The sequence below is a fragment of the Pinus tabuliformis genome, chromosome 4_2 (assembly GCF_031772625.1).
Source record: "Pinus tabuliformis cultivar Carrire ecotype Pingquan chromosome 4_2, CPIR1, whole genome shotgun sequence".
NCBI classification, from domain to species: domain Eukaryota; kingdom Viridiplantae; phylum Streptophyta; class Pinopsida; order Pinales; family Pinaceae; genus Pinus; species Pinus tabuliformis.
In genome coordinates, this window is record NC_142304.1 from 185,264,715 (window position 1) to 185,286,636 (window position 21,922).

At 35.6% G+C, this 21,922-nt stretch overlaps 1 protein-coding gene across 1 annotated transcript in view; it reads left to right on the forward strand.

Annotated features, from left to right (window-relative positions):
• Window positions 1-21,501, forward strand: part of LOC149168769 (protein PALE CRESS, chloroplastic-like) — a 269,623-nt gene extending 248,122 nt beyond the window's left edge. Inside the window, exon 7 of the mRNA XM_089428419.1 lies at window positions 21,091-21,501. Coding sequence (XP_089284545.1) covers window positions 21,091-21,318 — 228 coding nt within the window. The 3' untranslated portion in view covers window positions 21,319-21,501. The remainder of the gene's footprint in view (window positions 1-21,090) is intronic.
• Window positions 21,502-21,922: the final 421 nt, after the last annotated feature.

Below are 21,922 nucleotides of genomic sequence, written 5' to 3' on the forward strand. Positions count from 1 at the left end.
TCAACAAACAGAGGAGGCACTGGTTCAGGCATTGCTTGAGGACAAGCAATTTTTGGCAAGGAGGACTGTAATATAGCCAATTCTGATTTTCAGCATTAGAGATGAGTTTGGGGATAGGAGACAATTTTGGCACCGGGACTTAGGAGGAAAAGAGAATATTGCGGCTCTAGTGGAAAGTGGGGACCACAAGAAAGAGAAATTCGACTCGAGGGAACTCGAACTCTTGGAAGAGAGGGGAAAGAGAAGGGAGTGTGAATTAGGAAGAGAGAAAGAGTGGGGACCACAAGAAGAGAAGGAACCACGAATTATAAATAGAGCAAGAGGCACTCATTTTGGGCATTCATTCATCTATTCAGAAATTATGTCTTTGACAAAGCACGCTTGAGTTGAAGCCAAGTCTGTAGTGTTGTTTAGCACACAAGTGTCTCCGAGCAGAGATCTCAGCCCTTGATCTTCATTTTCATCCTTTTACTTAAATTTTTAACATTACCATGAAATGACTCGGGATGTTTGAGAGTGGTTCCCACCTCATTGGATTTCATACGGAGAAAGTAGAATTTTAAATCTCATTCAAAATCCAGCAGACTTATCAGTTTTAAGGATTTCAAGATTGGGGGGATATCAATGTTTCCATCGGATTTTGTCATGTATTAGGATATGGAACTCGTATTTACTGAAGAGCACCAATCTCTCTATATACCTTGATGTTAATGACATTGGTTGTCGAACTCCTCTGTCGTGACCCTACTAAAAATGTAACCATCACTCAAACAAAATCTTTACTTGACATGTTATGTTTTTTCTATCTTATGTTAATGAGGGTGATATTAATGACAAAGATCTTGATTTTCCAACAAGTCTCAAAAATTAGGCATTTCTCGCGGCGGAAAGAGACCCAAGCATTAGCAATAGATAACATATTTACTTGGCTTTTCTAGTTTCTGGTAGTTTTTATAACTGTTGACTCTTTCATATTTATTATGATATTGTTTGTAAACAATATATGACAATTTAAGTTTGAAGTTTGGAGTTGGCAATTATAACTCATTGGCAATGAATTATGAATAAGATGCTTCGTGAAAGTTGAAATTTGTTTCATTTCATTTCATTTAATAACATTTCATTTCATGTTAGATATTATTTGTTGTAATGGTTACACTTAGCTTACAAGTACAACTTTGGTGATCAACAATGGTAAATGTTATATATTGAATTTTGAAAGCTTGAAACTTTAAGAATGATGAATCATGATTCATGAGACTCAGTATGTTGTATGTTACTAACTTGTGGACGTGGTTGATGAAAATTATAACTTCTAGATGATTGTTGTTATATGGTTCGATCTATGTTTTTTTATGTTTTTTTATATCTAATTCATCATTCTACATGTTTTTGTTGACATATATGCATCAAAATATAAAAAAAAAAAAAAAAAAAATATATATATATATATATATATATATATATATATATATATATATATATATATATAACGCCCCGGGATTCGCTCCCAAAACGGGAGTTTCTGAGAATGTCGCTCCCACTCCTGTTTTCACTCTCGCTCCCAAGTAACCTTGGTAGGGACTACGCAGTGCTTGGACGAGACACACTCGAGAGCTGAGGAGTGAAGGGAGTTTGGGCCTAAAACATGAGGTAGAGTCCAGGGAAGTGTTGTGGGGGCTTTTCCAACATTTTGGCGGAGTAGCAAATGCAGCATCTACCACAGGCTACATCTTTTTCTTGTGGAGGAGGGTCGAGCATTTGGGGTCAATTTTGGAGTGTCAAAACTAGGACAAACCCTTTTTGGGTTTATCTGGGTTTTTGACAAAAACCTCAAGAATGCGGAATTTTTTGGGCAGATTTGAGGGGTCAAACAAGGGTCCCAATTCAGCCAGCAACTAGAGGAGCTAGGGGAAATAGCGCCAAATTTCTAAAGTCAAACATTTTTTAATTCCTTCGTGGGTTATTCTAAGTATTTGGTGGAGAGGCCGATATTAATTTCCTAGAATTTTATGAGCAGCGGAGAAAGCCCTAGCAGTAGATCTTCACACCTAGCAGCATATTTCTAGGCAGTTTAGCGCAGAGCCATGAGATAGAGAAGCAACATATTTGAGGGGGAGTTCTTCTTATTCATTTGGGCTTAGCTAGCTTGCCTTGAGGAAGCCTAGGTGCACTCTTTCCAACACCTCGTTGTACCCTCTTCATATTATAATAAAATGGCTCAGCATTGCAGTTTTTGGCTTTAAAATGGTGTTCTGATGCTTGACTATTTTTCTATGTGGTTTTGGTTATGTTTGCTTTGTTTATCATTGTATATTTCCATTAGGAATATTATAGGTATGACCCACCTAGTTGCAGTATGAGGTGTTGTGAACTTGTGATATGATTCTCGCAAGAAGGCCACCCACCCCAATGGTCAGTGAAAATTTTACAAATGCCACTTGAGTGTCTCCTCTTCTATTTAAGTCACTTTCTTCTCTCATTGTTAAGAGTTTTAAATATCATTCTCTAAGGCATAGAAACTTTGTAGGATTGGGAGCTCCCTTATGTTCTAGTTATAACCTGCCACCTTCAACACTTTGGGATTTGCTTGGTTTCATTGTCTCCTTGAACCCTCCATCAACATGGAGGATGGGGCACTTAGTATATTCTCTTCCATTTGGCTTTGGAATTCCTTTGCTGCTTCTGCTGGTGGGGTTGATATGTTTGGCCTTGGGGTCTTTGCATCCAGTCTTCCAACTTTATTTTGAGAGTTAGCTTCAACACAAGTTTGTGGGTGAGGAGGTAACCTTCCCAACTGAGGGAATTATGGGTAATAACCTATGTTATCGGATCCGGCAGAGGCAGGAGGAATATTGCCGAATCCACGGATCTGAACCGGATCCGGATACGATACACCAAAAATACGTCGAAAATACGTATTTTATAAATATACAGTTTTTGGAAACGGTAAACTTTCCCAGGATATGGATCCCGCTGGTGGCTGCCGGAAACAGTGAAATGGTCACCGAAAAGTCAAAAAAAGCGGAATTTTTTTAGGTTTCGATTGTCGCTGTAAGTTTAGATATGCGTCCTCAGCCAGCCAAGAATGTTGTCATCAGTCAGCGGTTGTCCCCACGCTGCCGTCAGTCAGTCATTGCCCCAGCTAGCAAGGCTTAGCCACGGTGCTCAGCCACCGCCTCGTTGCTGCCCGTTGTTGCTCAGCGGACAAGTTAAAAAAAAAAAATTCAAACGTCATATAAAATACACAAGAAAATTATAATCGCTTATAACTTCCGAATCCTGGTAACATAGGAAAATTATAATCGCTTATAATACAAGACATTATAAACTTTAATGAACGTGGATGTGACGAAAATTATAATAGACTTATTGTTAATTTAAATATTTAAAGTTTAAAAAGCAAGTTTTTATTTTAATCAATTTTAAAATTTCTCTTCATGTTTAAAAAGTAAGTTTTCTAAAATAAGTTTAATAATTTGCTTAATATAAATATTATAACTAATAATTGATTTTTAAATATTTATAAATGATGCATTAATTTTATTATAATTAAATTAATAATTATTTTAAATATTTATAAATGATGCATTAATTTTATTATAATTAAACTAATAGTTATTTTTAAAGTATTACATTGAATTATATATTTAAAAATTCACATATGTTTTTTATTTTTATATAAATTTAATTAATGTTTAATTAATATTAATAAATGATACATTAAATATGAAATTATTTATACAATAATTATTTATTGTATGTAAAAATTATATATTTAAAAACTAACTTATGATTTTATTTTTATATTAATATAAATTTTAATTTAAAAATTTTAATTTTTTTCTATTTGCTTGTACTTGACGTTTCCTTGCCATTTCCGGATCCTGGCTTTTCAAAAAATTAGCGGATCCGTATCCGAATCCGTATCCGGATCCAAATCCTGGTAACTTAGGTAATAACACTTGCATCTTATTCTTTATCTTTAGTTGTATGTGCTTGCTGTTGCTTTTCCTTCATTGTTTTATTGGAGATAGATTGCCATGTTTGTCTAGGACATTGCTTCATAGTTATGTAGTATAAGATCTAACCCTACCTTCTTTGCTTTTTATTTGTGTTGTCTCTACAAGTCTTGTAGTTTCTCATTTTCAATAGAATAGAATAAGGCTAGAATAGATGTACTCGTTAAGGGCATTTCACCCACTTAAGGAAGTCCTAAACTCTAGGTCCCTTCCTAGATTGCTTAATCACCAAAGTGAAAAGGGTGATAAATTTAATGTTTTCTTTTTTATTGGTTTCATTGGGTTGAAAAGAGGGGTAACTAGGTTGCATTTGTTAGAAACTGCTATTAGAAACAGCAAAAGGCTCATTGCTTTTTAACGTTAAAGCAGTCTCTAATCTTAATGTGACCCGATCTAATCTTAAAGCATTTAGATTTTATCCTAAAGCAGTTTCTAATCTAAAGCATTAGATCTTAAGCGTTGAATTGGTATATGATGGACGTACCAGATTAGAGTTAAATAATATATAAAGGATTGGGTCCTCTCTCTCCCACACACAAGAGTTGCATTCTTCTCCATCAAGAAGCACATAAAGAAAGTGAGGGCAAGAGGAGAGAAACCGAATTCTGAAGAAGAGGAACAGTCAGGAGTCAGATCAAAGTAGATGGCAGCCATTACATCTTCCGCTGTTGATCAAGGTATGTCATCTCATATAAAGTTCTGTTTGTGAAATATTCGGTATTGATGATCTTTGGGCTGTAAGTTAAGACTTTTACATTTGGTATCAGAGCCAATCAATAACTGAATATTTCCTATGATTGCAATTGATCTGTTTTGTGCTTTACTCATGTGATTGAGCCTTCGGGAAATTGTGGGGTTTCATGAATGGTATCAATGTTGTTCTGTATGTACCAGAGCACGCCAAACCCTAAATGGCTTTTTGATTGTTCCCAACAATGGGTTTCCTTCGTTTGATTTTAACACTATGAATTTTCATGTTTGAGGAAAGGATTTCTCATCAACTGGTTGCTTCCTCATTTCTGTTTTCCAAATGGCTTTGAGAATTCACGCCTTCTTGTGTCCACCCGGTATTCTCCCATTCATAGTAACGGCTAAAGTCGATTCCAAAGAGTCTTGCCTGGTAACAGCAGCGTATCGCTAATGTATGTTTCGACATTCACCCATCAAGGAAATGACTTGAATTTTTATAGTTATCTTCTGCATACGAGTGCGTGTATGACCATTCGATGAGGATAGTCCTTGCAGTATTTGTTTATGAGCTCCCATCCGAGTTCAATAAGGATTAGCTTGAGAACAACCGTTGCGCCAGTCATTTGTTCGCTACAGAGGTCGCCATACACCGTGCTCTGTTGAATAGATCAGTGCGCGTGTTACTGTCTCTTATCATGTCACTAAGGTGGTCATTGCCTTGAGCTTCTCCATTGTAATTCGTTTGATAGCCCGGAGCACGCTCAATTTAATTCGACAATCATCGCCTCGAAGGAAAACTCATCCTTGGAACTGTATCATTGTTCGGTTGTCACAACCCTATTGCATGTCACATAACCATAACGTCGGAGCCTTTAGCTTCCATACATTGCACAAATTCTTGCTTGGAATAGAACTCTGAATTATGCTCCGCGGTGATCCTTGGGTTTCGATGCTCTTTGTATTTTCGAGATGCCATATAATGATGGATCCAGGTCACCTAGAAAATTGCCGCATCATTGTGTGTTCGCTATGTATGTTGGAATGAATATGCGGTGAATATAAGTTATTGAATCCTGGTAGATAGTCAAATTTGTGCACTGTAAGAAGACTAACAAAGCAATCATTTTTGTACAGAGTTGAGTAGAACTCCTGTAGGAAAGTTACAGTTTCGATTGAATTTGAAATTTGGGCATAAAAGTAATTGCTCTATGACTGATTGTTTTGCATAAGGTATGTGCTATAAATTATTTATGCACATGAGATTTATGATCACCAAAGTGGTCAAAATCAGAATGTTGTTTCGCATCAAGTATGTGTTATAAATCATTTATGCACATGAGATTTATGATTTTGTTAATCACCAAAGTGGTCAAAATCAGAATAATCATTTAGTGCATAATTGACATAACGATTATTGATAGAAATTGCCAGTTATAAAAATACCAATTAAAGCTGGCGTCACTAATGATAGAACCTGAGAACTTACCCAAAGGAAAGTCTTGTTCTATAACTAGTTGACATGATGAGGTTTAATAGATATTTTGATTAAATAAATATTGATCATCCAAAGACGTCAGTTCTATTTGATTGAATATATTTATTACCTGCTTATGTTTTGGTATTTAATTATGTTAAGTATAAGATAGTATCTACCCAAGGAGTGCTATATTATACTATTATGTCTACATCTGAATCGCGTTAGTTATGAGCTTATAGTGATTTCATTTTTAATTTGCAGGAGTTACCATGAATACACATGCTTCATCTGTTACATTGTTCACTGGTGTTAATTTTTCTGAATGGAAAGAACAAGTCAATTTCCATTTAGGTATTCAGGATCTTGACTTGGCACTCCTTGTGGATAAGCCTGGTGCTCTTACAAGAGATAGTACTGAGGCAGAAAAATCACACCATAAAGCATGGGAACGCAGTAACAGATTGAGCCTTATGTTTATTAAGATGACTGTTGCTAACAACATCAAGTCAACAATTCCACAAACAGAAAGTGCTAAGGAATATATGCAGTCTGTGGAAGAGCGTTTTCGTTCAGCTGATAAGTCACTCGCTGGTACTCTTATGGCAGAACTCACGACCATGAAGTTTGATGGGTCGCGAACTATGCAAGAGCAAATTATAGAGATGACTAATATTGCAGCAAGGTTAAACTCCCTGGGACTTACAGTAGAGGATTCTTTTCTTGTCCAGTTCATCCTGAACTCGCTACCTTCTGAATATGGACCTTTTCAGATTAACTATAACACTATAAAGGATAAGTGGAATGTTAATGAATTGGCCAGTAGTCTTGTTCAGGAAGAAGGACGTTTGAAAAATCAAGTGAATCACTCAGTAAGTTTTGTGAGTAATAAAACTGGTAAAGAAAAGAAAGGAAAATCAAGTCATTTCAAGAAGAAAAAGGCACCTGCTAAGAATGGGCAGGATGAGGAAAAGAAGGAACTAAAGAGTGTTCAATGTCGTATCTGTAAAAAGAGACTTATCGTCTAATTCTAGAAAGTGGATATGTATTAAACTTATACAGTACCCTTTATGTACCTTCATTATCTAGAAACCTTATTTCCGCAAGTAAATTGGATATTTCTGGTTTTAGATGTATGATTGGATCTGGTTATTTCGATTTATATAAGAATGCTGATAATGTTGGTTCTGGTATTCTAATTGATGGTTTATATAAATTGAAACTGAATGACACTTATGCGAATTCCTTGTTGAATGTAGTAAATAATGTTGGATGAAAACGTAGCATGTTGAATGAAAATTCTGCTTTCTTGTGGCATAAACGACTAGGTCATATATCCAAAGAAAGAATGATGAGATTAGTAAGTAATGAAATTTTGTCAAATTTGGACTTTAGTGATCTAGAATTATGTGTGGATTGTATTAAAGGTAAACAAACCAAACATAATAACATAATAAGAAAGGAGCCACTAGAAGCAGCCAGCTTCTTGAACTAATACACACTGATATTTGTGAATGTCCTTGAGACGTTTGTAAATGAAGTTGAGAGGCAATTAGAAACTGGTAATGCAAGATTCATTGAGAATGGTGAAGTCAGTGGGAGTACTAGAAGAGAAATAGTAGAAATAAAGGAAACAAGGGTAAATGTTACATTACCTAGAATAGTTCCTCCATCTACTATTACTCCAAATGTTGTTCCAGCTGTTGTATAACAGCGTGATGATAATGAACAACATATAAATGAAGAAGTACTTCCTGAAGGAAATGACTTACATAATGCTGATATGCATGAACCACAACAAGTAGCATTAAGAAGACCTCAAAGAAATCGTAGGTCAGCTATTTCTAATGATTATGTGGTTTATATGCAAGAATCAGATTATGATATTGGAATCAATAAGGATCCAGTTTCGTTTTCACATGCTGTAGAAAGTAAAGAGTCAAAGGAATGGATTAATGCCATGAAAGAAGAACTGAAATCCATGCAACAGAATGAAGTTTGGGATCTCGTTGAGTTACCACATGGCTGTAAAAGAGTCGGATGCAAATGGGTTTTTAAAACCAAACACGACTCTAGTGGTAATATCAAACGGTATAAAGCTAGACTTGTTGCTAAGGGTTACACTCAGAAAGATGGTGTTGATTACAAGGAGACATTTTCTCCTGTTTCGAAAAAGGACTCACTAAGAATAATAATGACATTAGTAGCTCATTATGATTTGGAGTTGCATCAAATGGATGTGAAAACAACTTTTCTGAATGGAGATCTTGATGAGGATGTTTATATGGATCAACCTGAGGGTTTTTCTGTAGAAAGTAAAGAACAATTGGTGTGTAAACTTAAGAAGTCAATATATGGGCTTAAACAAGCATCCCGACAGTGGTATATTAAGTTCAATACCATTATTACATCTTTTGGTTTTAAGGAAAATACGGTTGATCACTGTATATACCGAAAGATCAGTGGGAGCAAGTTTATTTATCTGGTCCTTTATGTTGATGACGTCTTGCTTGCTACAAATAATTTAAGTATATTGCATGAGACTAAGGAATTTCTCTCAACGAAAGATTACATGCTCATCCAATGAATCGGAAGTGATTGGATATAGCGATTCAGATTTTGCTGGATGCATCGATACTAGAAAATCGACTTTTGGTTACCTGTTTATGTTTGCTCAAGGTGCCATATCATGGAAAAGTGCGAAACAGACTATCGTTGCTTCATCCACTATGGAGGCAGAATTTGTGGCATATTTTGAAGCCACAATTCATGCATTATGGTTGCGGAACTTTATTTCAGGACTTGCGGTTGTCGACACCATTAGCAAGCCGCTGAAAATTTATTGTGATAACTCTGCAGCAGTATTTTTCTCAAAGAACGACAAGTACTCTAAAGGTGCCAAACATATGGAACTGAAGTATCTTGTTGTGAAAGATGAGGTTCAGAAACAAAGAATGTCAATCATGCACATCAGGACAGAACTTATGATTACAGACCCTTTGACGAAAGGGTTACAACCAAGACAATTTAAGGAACATGTTCAAAGAATGGGTCTTGGTTGTATTAATGATAATTGATGTGTGACAATCTGAGCTCTTTTATGTGTTTCTGATATACAATCATGTGTTTCTTGTTTTAATGTAGTAATACGTATTTTATGTAATTTTAAACAAGAAAGAGTCTTATAAAGATATTATGTTTAATCATTATGATATAAGACATTATGTGGACCATTATGCTGTTTTATATAAATTATGAGTATGAATTGATGGATTGCTGGTATTGTAGTATATGGAAGGGAATGCATTGAATTAATAGTGCACAACCGCCATAACTCTCAGCAATTTATCATAGTATGATGTTCAACACTTAATATTATGAATAGTCGGGTCAAGTGGGAGAATGTTAGAAACTGCTATTAGAAACAGCAAAAGGCTCATTGCTTTTTAACGTTAAAGCAGTTTCTAATCTTAATGTGACCCGATCTAATCTTAAAGCATTTAGATTTTATCCTAAAGCAGTTTCTAATCTAAAGCATTAGATCTTAAGCGTTGAATTGGTATATGATGGACGTACCAGATTAGAGTTAAATAATATATAAAGGATTGGGTCCTCTCTCTCCCACACACAAGAGTTGCATTCTTCTCCATCAAGAAGCACATAAAGAAAGTGAGGGCAAGAGGAGAGAAACCGAATTCTGAAGAAGAGGAACAGTCAGGAGTCAGATCAAAGTAGATGGCAGCCATTACATCTTCTGCTGTTGATCAAGGTATGTCATCTCATATAAAGTTCTGTTTGTGAAATATTCGGTATTGATGATCTTTGGGCTGTAAGTTAAGACTTTTACATTTGGTATCAGAGCCAATCAATAACTGAATATTTCCTATGATTGCAATTGATCTGTTTTGTGCTTTACTCATGTGATTGAGCCTTCGGGAAATTGTGGGGTTTCATGAATGGTATCAATGTTGTTCTGTATGTACCAGAGCACGCCAAACCCTAAATGGCTTTTTGATTGTTCCCAACAATGGGTTTCCTTCGTTTGATTTTAACACTATGAATTTTCATGTTTGAGGAAAGGATTTCTCATCAACTGGTTGCTTCCTCATTTCTGTTTTCCAAATGGCTTTGAGAATTCACGCCTTCTTGTGTCCACCCGGTATTCTCCCATTCATAGTAACGGCTAAAGTCGATTCCAAAGAGTCTTGCCTGGTAACAGCAGCGTATCGCTAATGTATGTTTCGACGTTCACCCATCAAGGAAATGACTTGAATTTTCATAGTTATCTTCTGCATACGAGTGCGTGTATGACCATTCGATGAGGATAGTCCTTGCAGTATTTGTTTATGAGCTCCCATCCGAGTTCAATAAGGATTAGCTTGAGAACAGCCGTTGCGCCAGTCATTTGTTCGCTACAGAGGTCGCCATACACCGTGCTCTGTTGAATAGATCAGTGCGCGTGTTACTGTCTCTTATCATGTCACTAAGGTGGTCATTGCCTTGAGCTTCTCCATTGTAATTCGTTTGATAGCCCGGAGCACGCTCAATTTAATTCGACAATCATCGCCTCGAAGGAAAACTCATCCTTGGAACTGTATCATTGTTCGGTTGTCACAACCCTATTGCATGTCACATAACCATAACGTCGGAGCCTTTAGCTTCCATACATTGCACAAATTCTTGCTTGGACTAGAACTCTGAATTATGCTCCGCGGTGATCCTTGGGTTTCGATGCTCTTTGTATTTTCGAGATGCCATATAATGATGGATCCAGGTCACCTAGAAAATTGCCGCATCATTGTGTGTTCGCTATGTATGTTGGAATGAATATGCGGTGAATATAAGTTATTGAATCCTGGTAGATAGTCAAATTTGTGCACTGTAAGAAGACTAACAAAGCAATCATTTTTGTACAGAGTTGAGTAGAACTCCTGTAGGAAAGTTACAGTTTCGATTGAATTTGAAATTTGGGCATAAAAGTAATTGCTCTATGACTGATTGTTTTGCATAAGGTATGTGCTATAAATTATTTATGCACATGAGATTTATGATCACCAAAGTGGTCAAAATCAGAATGTTGTTTCGCATCAAGTATGTGTTATAAATCATTTATGCACATGAGATTTATGATTTTGTTAATCACCAAAGTGGTCAAAATCAGAATAATCATTTAGTGCATAATTGACATAACGATTATTGATAGAAATTGCCAGTTATAAAAATACCAATTAAAGCTGGCGTCACTAATGATAGAACCTGAGAACTTACCCAAAGGAAAGTCTTGTTCTATAACTAGTTGACATGATGAGGTTTAATAGATATTTTGATTAAATAAATATTGATCATCCAAAGATGTCAGTTCTATTTGATTGAATATATTTATTACCTGCTTATGTTTTGGTATTTAATTATGTTAAGTATAAGATAGTATCTACCCAAAGGAGTGCTATATTATACTATTATGTCTACATCTGAATCGCGTTAGTTATGAGCTTATAGTGATTTCATTTTTAATTTGCAGGAGTTACCATGAATACACATGCTTCATCTGTTACATTGTTCACTGGTGTTAATTTTTCTGAATGGAAAGAACAAGTCAATTTCCATTTAGGTATTCAGGATCTTGACTTGGCACTCCTTGTGGATAAGCCTGCTGCTCTTACAAGAGATAGTACTGAGGCAGAAAAATCACACCATAAAGCATGGGAACGCAGTAACAGATTGAGCCTTATGTTTATTAAGATGACTGTTGCTAACAACATCAAGTCAACAATTCCACAAACAGAAAGTGCTAAGGAATATATGCAGTCTGTGGAAGAGCGTTTTCGTTCAGCTGATAAGTCACTCGCTGGTACTCTTATGGCAGAACTCACGACCATGAAGTTTGATGGGTCGCGAACTATGCAAGAGCAAATTATAGAGATGACTAATATTGCAGCAAGGTTAAACTCCCTGGGACTTACAGTAGAGGATTCTTTTCTTGTCCAGTTCATCCTGAACTCGCTACCTTCTGAATATGGACCTTTTCAGATTAACTATAACACTATAAAGGATAAGTGGAATGTTAATGAATTGGCCAGTAGTCTTGTTCAGGAAGAAGGACGTTTGAAAAATCAAGTGAATCACTCAGTAAGTTTTGTGAGTAATAAAACTGGTAAAGAAAAGAAAGGAAAATCAAGTCATTTCAAGAAGAAAAAGGCACCTGCTAAGAATGGGCAGGATGAGGAAAAGAAGGAACTAAAGAGTGTTCAATGTCGTATCTGTAAAAAGAGACTTATCGTCTAATTCTAGAAAGTGGATATGTATTAAACTTATACAGTACCCTTTATGTACCTTCATTATCTAGAAACCTTATTTCCGCAAGTAAATTGGATATTTCTGGTTTTAGATGTATGATTGGATCTGGTTATTTCGATTTATATAAGAATGCTGATAATGTTGGTTCTGGTATTCTAATTGATGGTTTATATAAATTGAAACTGAATGACACTTATGCGAATTCCTTGTTGAATGTAGTAAATAATGTTGGATGAAAACGTAGCATGTTGAATGAAAATTCTGCTTTCTTGTGGCATAAACGACTAGGTCATATATCCAAAGAAAGAATGATGAGATTAGTAAGTAATGAAATTTTGTCAAATTTGGACTTTAGTGATCTAGAATTATGTGTGGATTGTATTAAAGGTAAACAAACCAAACATAATAACATAATAAGAAAGGAGCCACTAGAAGCAGCCAGCTTCTTGAACTAATACACACTGATATTTGTGAATGTCCTTGAGACGTTTGTAAATGAAGTTGAGAGGCAATTAGAAACTGGTAATGCAAGATTCATTGAGAATGGTGAAGTCAGTGGGAGTACTAGAAGAGAAATAGTAGAAATAAAGGAAACAAGGGTAAATGTTACATTACCTAGAATAGTTCCTCCATCTACTATTACTCCAAATGTTGTTCCAGCTGTTGTATAACAGCATGATGATAATGAACAACATATAAATGAAGAAGTACTTCCTGAAGGAAATGACTTACATAATGCTGATATGCATGAACCACAACAAGTAGCATTAAGAAGACCTCAAAGAAATCGTAGGTCAGCTATTTCTAATGATTATGTGGTTTATATGCAAGAATCAGATTATGATATTGGAATCAATAAGGATCCAGTTTCGTTTTCACATGCTGTAGAAAGTAAAGAGTCAAAGGAATGGATTAATGCCATGAAAGAAGAACTGAAATCCATGCAACAGAATGAAGTTTGGGATCTCGTTGAGTTACCACATGGCTGTAAAAGAGTCGGATGCAAATGGGTTTTTAAAACCAAACACGACTCTAGTGGTAATATCAAACGGTATAAAGCTAGACTTGTTGCTAAGGGTTACACTCAGAAAGATGGTGTTGATTACAAGGAGACATTTTCTCCTGTTTCGAAAAAGGACTCACTAAGAATAATAATGACATTAGTAGCTCATTATGATTTGGAGTTGCATCAAATGGATGTGAAAACAACTTTTCTGAATGGAGATCTTGATGAGGATGTTTATATGGATCAACCTGAGGGTTTTTCTGTAGAAAGTAAAGAACAATTGGTGTGTAAACTTAAGAAGTCAATATATGGGCTTAAACAAGCATCCCGACAGTGGTATATTAAGTTCAATACCATTATTACATCTTTTGGTTTTAAGGAAAATACGGTTGATCACTGTATATACCGAAAGATCAGTGGGAGCAAGTTTATTTATCTGGTCCTTTATGTTGATGACGTCTTGCTTGCTACAAATAATTTAAGTATATTGCATGAGACTAAGGAATTTCTCTCAACGAAAGATTACATGCTCATCCAATGAATCGGAAGTGATTGGATATAGCGATTCAGATTTTGCTGGATGCATCGATACTAGAAAATCGACTTTTGGTTACCTGTTTATGTTTGCTCAAGGTGCCATATCATGGAAAAGTGCGAAACAGACTATCGTTGCTTCATCCACTATGGAGGCAGAATTTGTGGCATATTTTGAAGCCACAATTCATGCATTATGGTTGCGGAACTTTATTTCAGGACTTGCGGTTGTCGACACCATTAGCAAGCCGCTGAAAATTTATTGTGATAACTCTGCAGCAGTATTTTTCTCAAAGAACGACAAGTACTCTAAAGGTGCCAAACATATGGAACTGAAGTATCTTGTTGTGAAAGATGAGGTTCAGAAACAAAGAATGTCAATCATGCACATCAGGACAGAACTTATGATTACAGACCCTTTGACGAAAGGGTTACAACCAAGACAATTTAAGGAACATGTTCAAAGAATGGGTCTTGGTTGTATTAATGATAATTGATGTGTGACAATCTGAGCTCTTTTATGTGTTTCTGATATACAATCATGTGTTTCTTGTTTTAATGTAGTAATACGTATTTTATGTAATTTTAAACAAGAAAGAGTCTTATAAAGATATTATGTTTAATCATTATGATATAAGACATTATGTGGACCATTATGCTGTTTTATATAAATTATGAGTATGAATTGATGGATTGCTGGTATTGTAGTATATGGAAGGGAATGCATTGAATTAATAGTGCACAACCGCCATAACTCTCAGCAATTTATCATAGTATGATGTTCAACACTTAATATTATGAATAGTCGGGTCAAGTGGGAGAATGTTAGAAACTGCTATTAGAAACAGCAAAAGGCTCATTGCTTTTTAACGTTAAAGCAGTTTCTAATCTTAATGTGACCCGATCTAATCTTAAAGCATTTAGATTTTATCCTAAAGCAGTTTCTAATCTAAAGCATTAGATCTTAAGCGTTGAATTGGTATATGATGGACGTACCAGATTAGAGTTAAATAATATATAAAGGATTGGGTCCTCTCTCTCCCACACACAAGAGTTGCATTCTTCTCCATCAAGAAGCACATAAAGAAAGTGAGGGCAAGAGGAGAGAAACCGAATTCTGAAGAAGAGGAACAGTCAGGAGTCAGATCAAAGTAGATGGCAGCCATTACATCTTCCGCTGTTGATCAAGGTATGTCATCTCATATAAAGTTCTGTTTGTGAAATATTCGGTATTGATGATCTTTGGGCTGTAAGTTAAGACTTTTACATTTGGTATCAGAGCCAATCAATAACTGAATATTTCCTATGATTGCAATTGATCTGTTTTGTGCTTTACTCATGTGATTGAGCCTTCGGGAAATTGTGGGGTTTCATGAATGGTATCAATGTTGTTCCGTATGTACCAGAGCACGCCAAACCCTAAATGGCTTTTTGATTGTTCCCAACAATGGGTTTCCTTCGTTTGATTTTAACACTATGAATTTTCATGTTTGAGGAAAGGATTTCTCATCAACTGGTTGCTTCCTCATTTCTGTTTTCCAAATGGCTTTGAGAATTCACGCCTTCTTGTGTCCACCCGGTATTCTCCCATTCATAGTAACGGCTAAAGTCGATTCCAAAGAGTCTTGCCTGGTAACAGCAGCGTATCGCTAATGTATGTTTCGACGTTCACCCATCAAGGAAATGACTTGAATTTTCATAGTTATCTTCTGCATACGAGTGCGTGTATGACCATTCGATGAGGATAGTCCTTGCAGTATTTGTTTATGAGCTCCCATCCGAGTTCAATAAGGATTAGCTTGAGAACAGCCGTTGCGCCAGTCATTTGTTCGCTACAGAGGTCGCCATACACCGTGCTCTGTTGAATAGATCAGTGCGCGTGTTACTGTCTCTTATCATGTCACTAAGGTGGTCATTGCCTTGAGCTTCTCCATTGTAATTCGTTTGATAGCCCGGAGCACGCTCAATTTAATTCGACAATCATCGCCTCGAAGGAAAACTCATCCTTGGAACTGTATCATTGTTCGGTTGTCACAACCCTATTGCATGTCACATAACCATAACGTCGGAGCCTTTAGCTTCCATACATTGCACAAATTCTTGCTTGGACTAGAACTCTGAATTATGCTCCGCGGTGATCCTTGGGTTTCGATGCTCTTTGTATTTTCGAGATGCCATATAATGATGGATCCAGGTCACCTAGAAAATTGCCGCATCATTGTGTGTTCGCTGTGTATGTTGGAATGAATATGCGGTGAATATAAGTTATTGAATCCTGGTAGATAGTCAAATTTGTGCACTGTAAGAAGACTAACAAAGCAATCATTTTTGTACAGAGTTGAGTAGAACTCCTGTAGGAAAGTTACAGTTTCGATTGAATTTGAAATTTGGGCATAAAAGTAATTGCTCTATGACTGATTGTTTTGCATAAGGTATGTGCTATAAATTATTTATGCACATGAGATTTATGATCACCAAAGTGGTCAAAATCAGAATGTTGTTTCGCATCAAGTATGTGTTATAAATCATTTATGCACATGAGATTTATGATTTTGTTAATCACCAAAGTGGTCAAAATCAGAATAATCATTTAGTGCATAATTGACATAACGATTATTGATAGAAATTGCCAGTTATAAAAATACCAATTAAAGCTGGCGTCACTAATGATAGAACCTGAGAACTTACCCAAAGGAAAGTCTTGTTCTATAACTAGTTGACATGATGAGGTTTAATAGATATTTTGATTAAATAAATATTGATCATCCAAAGATGTCAGTTCTATTTGATTGAATATATTTATTACCTGCTTATGTTTTGGTATTTAATTATGTTAAGTATAAGATAGTATCTACCCAAAGGAGTGCTATATTATACTATTATGTCTACATCTGAATCGCGTTAGTTATGAGCTTATAGTGATTTCATTTTTAATTTGCAGGAGTTACCATGAATACACATGCTTCATCTGTTACATTGTTCACTGGTGTTAATTTTTCTGAATGGAAAGAACAAGTCAATTTCCATTTAGGTATTCAGGATCTTGACTTGGCACTCCTTGTGGATAAGCCTGCTGCTCTTACAAGAGATAGTACTGAGGCAGAAAAATCACACCATAAAGCATGGGAACGCAGTAACAGATTGAGCCTTATGTTTATTAAGATGATTGTTGCTAACAACATCAAGTCAACAATTCCACAAACAGAAAGTGCTAAGGAATATATGCAGTCTGTGGAAGAGCGTTTTCGTTCAGCTGATAAGTCACTCGCTGGTACTCTTATGGCAGAACTCACGACCATGAAGTTTGATGGGTCGCGAACTATGCAAGAGCAAATTATAGAGATGACTAATATTGCAGCAAGGTTAAACTCCCTGGGACTTACAGTAGAGGATTCTTTTCTTGTCCAGTTCATCCTGAACTCGCTACCTTCTGAATATGGACCTTTTCAGATTAACTATAACACTATAAAGGATAAGTGGAATGTTAATGAATTGGCCAGTAGTCTTGTTCAGGAAGAAGGACGTTTGAAAAATCAAGTGAATCACTCAGTAAGTTTTGTGAGTAATAAAACTGGTAAAGAAAAGAAAGGAAAATCAAGTCATTTCAAGAAGAAAAAGGCACCTGCTAAGAATGGGCAGGATGAGGAAAAGAAGGAACTAAAGAGTGTTCAATGTCGTATCTGTAAAAAGAGACTTATCGTCTAATTCTAGAAAGTGGATATGTATTAAACTTATACAGTACCCTTTATGTACCTTCATTATCTAGAAACCTTATTTCCGCAAGTAAATTGGATATTTCTGGTTTTAGATGTATGATTGGATCTGGTTATTTCGATTTATATAAGAATGCTGATAATGTTGGTTCTGGTATTCTAATTGATGGTTTATATAAATTGAAACTGAATGACACTTATGCGAATTCCTTGTTGAATGTAGTAAATAATGTTGGATGAAAACGTAGCATGTTGAATGAAAATTCTGCTTTCTTGTGGCATAAACGACTAGGTCATATATCCAAAGAAAGAATGATGAGATTAGTAAGTAATGAAATTTTGTCAAATTTGGACTTTAGTGATCTAGAATTATGTGTGGATTGTATTAAAGGTAAACAAACCAAACATAATAACATAATAAGAAAGGAGCCACTAGAAGCAGCCAGCTTCTTGAACTAATACACACTGATATTTGTGAATGTCCTTGAGACGTTTGTAAATGAAGTTGAGAGGCAATTAGAAACTGGTAATGCAAGATTCATTGAGAATGGTGAAGTCAGTGGGAGTACTAGAAGAGAAATAGTACAAAAAAAGGAAACAAGGGTAAATGTTACATTACCTAGAATAGTTCCTCCATCTACTATTACTCCAAATGTTGTTCCAGCTGTTGTATAACAGCATGATGATAATGAACAACATATAAATGAAGAAGTACTTCCTGAAGGAAATGACTTACATAATGCTGATATGCATGAACCACAACAAGTAGCATTAAGAAGACCTCAAAGAAATCGTAGGTCAGCTATTTCTAATGATTATGTGGTTTATATGCAAGAATCAGATTATGATATTGGAATCAATAAGGATCCAGTTTCGTTTTCACATGCTGTAGAAAGTAAAGAGTCAAAGGAATGGATTAATGCCATGAAAGAAGAACTGAAATCCATGCAACAGAATGAAGTTTGGGATCTCGTTGAGTTACCACATGGCTGTAAAAGAGTCGGATGCAAATGGGTTTTTAAAACCAAACACGACTCTAGTGGTAATATCAAACGGTATAAAGCTAGACTTGTTGCTAAGGGTTACACTCAGAAAGATGGTGTTGATTACAAGGAGACATTTTCTCCTGTTTCGAAAAAGGACTCACTAAGAATAATAATGACATTAGTAGCTCATTATGATTTGGAGTTGCATCAAATGGATGTGAAAACAACTTTTCTGAATGGAGATCTTGATGAGGATGTTTATATGGATCAACCTGAGGGTTTTTCTGTAGAAAGTAAAGAACAATTGGTGTGTAAACTTAAGAAGTCAATATATGGGCTTAAACAAGCATCCCGACAGTGGTATATTAAGTTCAATACCATTATTACATCTTTTGGTTTTAAGGAAAATACGGTTGATCACTGTATATACCGAAAGATCAGTGGGAGCAAGTTTATTTATCTGGTCCTTTATGTTGATGACGTCTTGCTTGCTACAAATAATTTAAGTATATTGCATGAGACTAAGGAATTTCTCTCAACGAAAGATTACATGCTCATCCAATGAATCGGAAGTGATTGGATATAGCGATTCAGATTTTGCTGGATGCATCGATACTAGAAAATCGACTTTTGGTTACCTGTTTATGTTTGCTCAAGGTGCCATATCATGGAAAAGTGCGAAACAGACTATCGTTGCTTCATCCACTATGGAGGCAGAATTTGTGGCATATTTTGAAGCCACAATTCATGCATTATGGTTGCGGAACTTTATTTCAGGACTTGCGGTTGTCGACACCATTAGCAAGCCGCTGAAAATTTATTGTGATAACTCTGCAGCAGTATTTTTCTCAAAGAACGACAAGTACTCTAAAGGTGCCAAACATATGGAACTGAAGTATCTTGTTGTGAAAGATGAGGTTCAGAAACAAAGAATGTCAATCATGCACATCAGGACAGAACTTATGATTACAGACCCTTTGACGAAAGGGTTACAACCAAGACAATTTAAGGAACATGTTCAAAGAATGGGTCTTGGTTGTATTAATGATAATTGATGTGTGACAATCTGAGCTCTTTTATGTGTTTCTGATATACAATCATGTGTTTCTTGTTTTAATGTAGTAATACGTATTTTATGTAATTTTAAACAAGAAAGAGTCTTATAAAGATATTATGTTTAATCATTATGATATAAGACATTATGTGGACCATTATGCTGTTTTATATAAATTATGAGTATGAATTGATGGATTGCTGGTATTGTAGTATATGGAAGGGAATGCATTGAATTAATAGTGCACAACCGCCATAACTCTCAGCAATTTATCATAGTATGATGTTCAACACTTAATATTATGAATAGTCGGGTCAAGTGGGAGAATGTTAGAAACTGCTATTAGAAACAGCAAAGGCTCATTGCTTTTTAACGTTAAAGCAGTTTCTAATCTTAATGTGACCCGATCTAATCTTAAAGCATTTAGATTTTATCCTAAAGCAGTTTCTAATCTAAAGCATTAGATCTTAAGCGTTGAATTGGTATATGATGGACGTACCAGATTAGAGTTAAATAATATATAAAGGATTGGGTCCTCTCTCTCCCACACACAAGAGTTGCATTCTTCTCCATCAAGAAGCACATAAAGAAAGTGAGGGCAAGAGGAGAGAAACCGAATTCTGAAGAAGAGGAACAGTCAGGAGTCAGATCAAAGTAGATGGCAGCCATTACATCTTCCGCTGTTGATCAAGGTATGTCATCTCATATAAAGTTCTGTTTGTGAAATATTCGGTATTGATGATCTTTGGGCTGTAAGTTAAGACTTTTACAGCATTCACTTTCATTTCCAGCTTTTTTTTGTTATGCACATGGAGATAATGAGCGCATTGAAAGAATTGAGGAGAATATACAATAGTTTAGTTTCTTCTGCTTTTGTTAATTTGCTAGTTTATTTATTTGTTGTACGAACCAACACTAATCTACTCACATAAGCCTTAAATAATATACCATGGGAATCTAAAGAACATTAATACCCTAATGAATTTTGTTGCCTACCTCATCCCTGCCATTTTCCTTGGTTTCACCCGACTCTGGGTGGCGACTCCACTTCCCCTCTGAGGGATCAAGCTTGGATCTTCCTCCTTGTGGTAATGTGTTACCTCAAATTAACTATCACGTTACTGTGCTTAGTCTACAAGACTTTTCCTTTTTGTAGCATGGTGGTAAATCTCATTACGATTGAGCTTTGGTGCTGTTTAGATTGTTTTTTGTGTAAACCATGTGAATATAAATAGCAGTGACGACACTGTAAATATATTTTTTCATTTTCTGAAACATGAAGCTGATTAATTCATTTCTTTTTCTTGAAAACAGAAGGGCCCAATTAATTTGCCACAAGAGGATGACGACATACTTTTCCGAATTGATTTTATTAGAGAGACTGATGCGTTATTGCAGGAGTTGAAAGGGGAAGAAAAGAGTGAGACTGTGATGGGTCTAGATCCTCAATCTATTGCAATTAGCTTAAAACTGCAAGAGAAGGAAAGGACTCTACAGCATGTTAAAGCGTTGAGGGATTTAGCAATATCACTTAAATGGTAAACTGGGGAATAGCCATATATAGTTTGCTTGATTTTTTTGAGCAATTGAATACTAACATGGTTTTTAACTGGTCATTATCTATTCATGTAAATTTCTTTATAATAAGGAAGGAAGCTTATGAAATACCAAAATGTTCTAAACATCGGCTAATACGTTATCCAATATGAGTAAAATGTTTCATGACACGTTCCTCCTCTTTCAGACCACAGTGCCCACATATGTCTTTTGTTTGTAGTAAAAACTAGAGATTTCATTCTGGTTTTAGTACATGCAAATGAGCATATACATAAATTGGTTATTGGTAATGAGATACTTTTGTCTACTAAAATGTAATGATACATATTGGTTATATTTCACGGTCACAAGGTTTTTTGTTTCATTAAAGTGTGGGTCTGAGTGTTCAGGCAATTGGTTATATTCAGAACCTCAAGATGTCGCTTGGACCACGAGGGGAATGGAAAAGCTTTAAGAAACTATTTTGGTGAAAAAAAGCATAAAAGAATCGTTTATTTAAAATGATATGGTATTCTCTCTCAAGAAGATATATATGTCAAAGGAATAGTTTGAGAATCATTTATTGAAATTGTGTGGTATTCACTTTCAA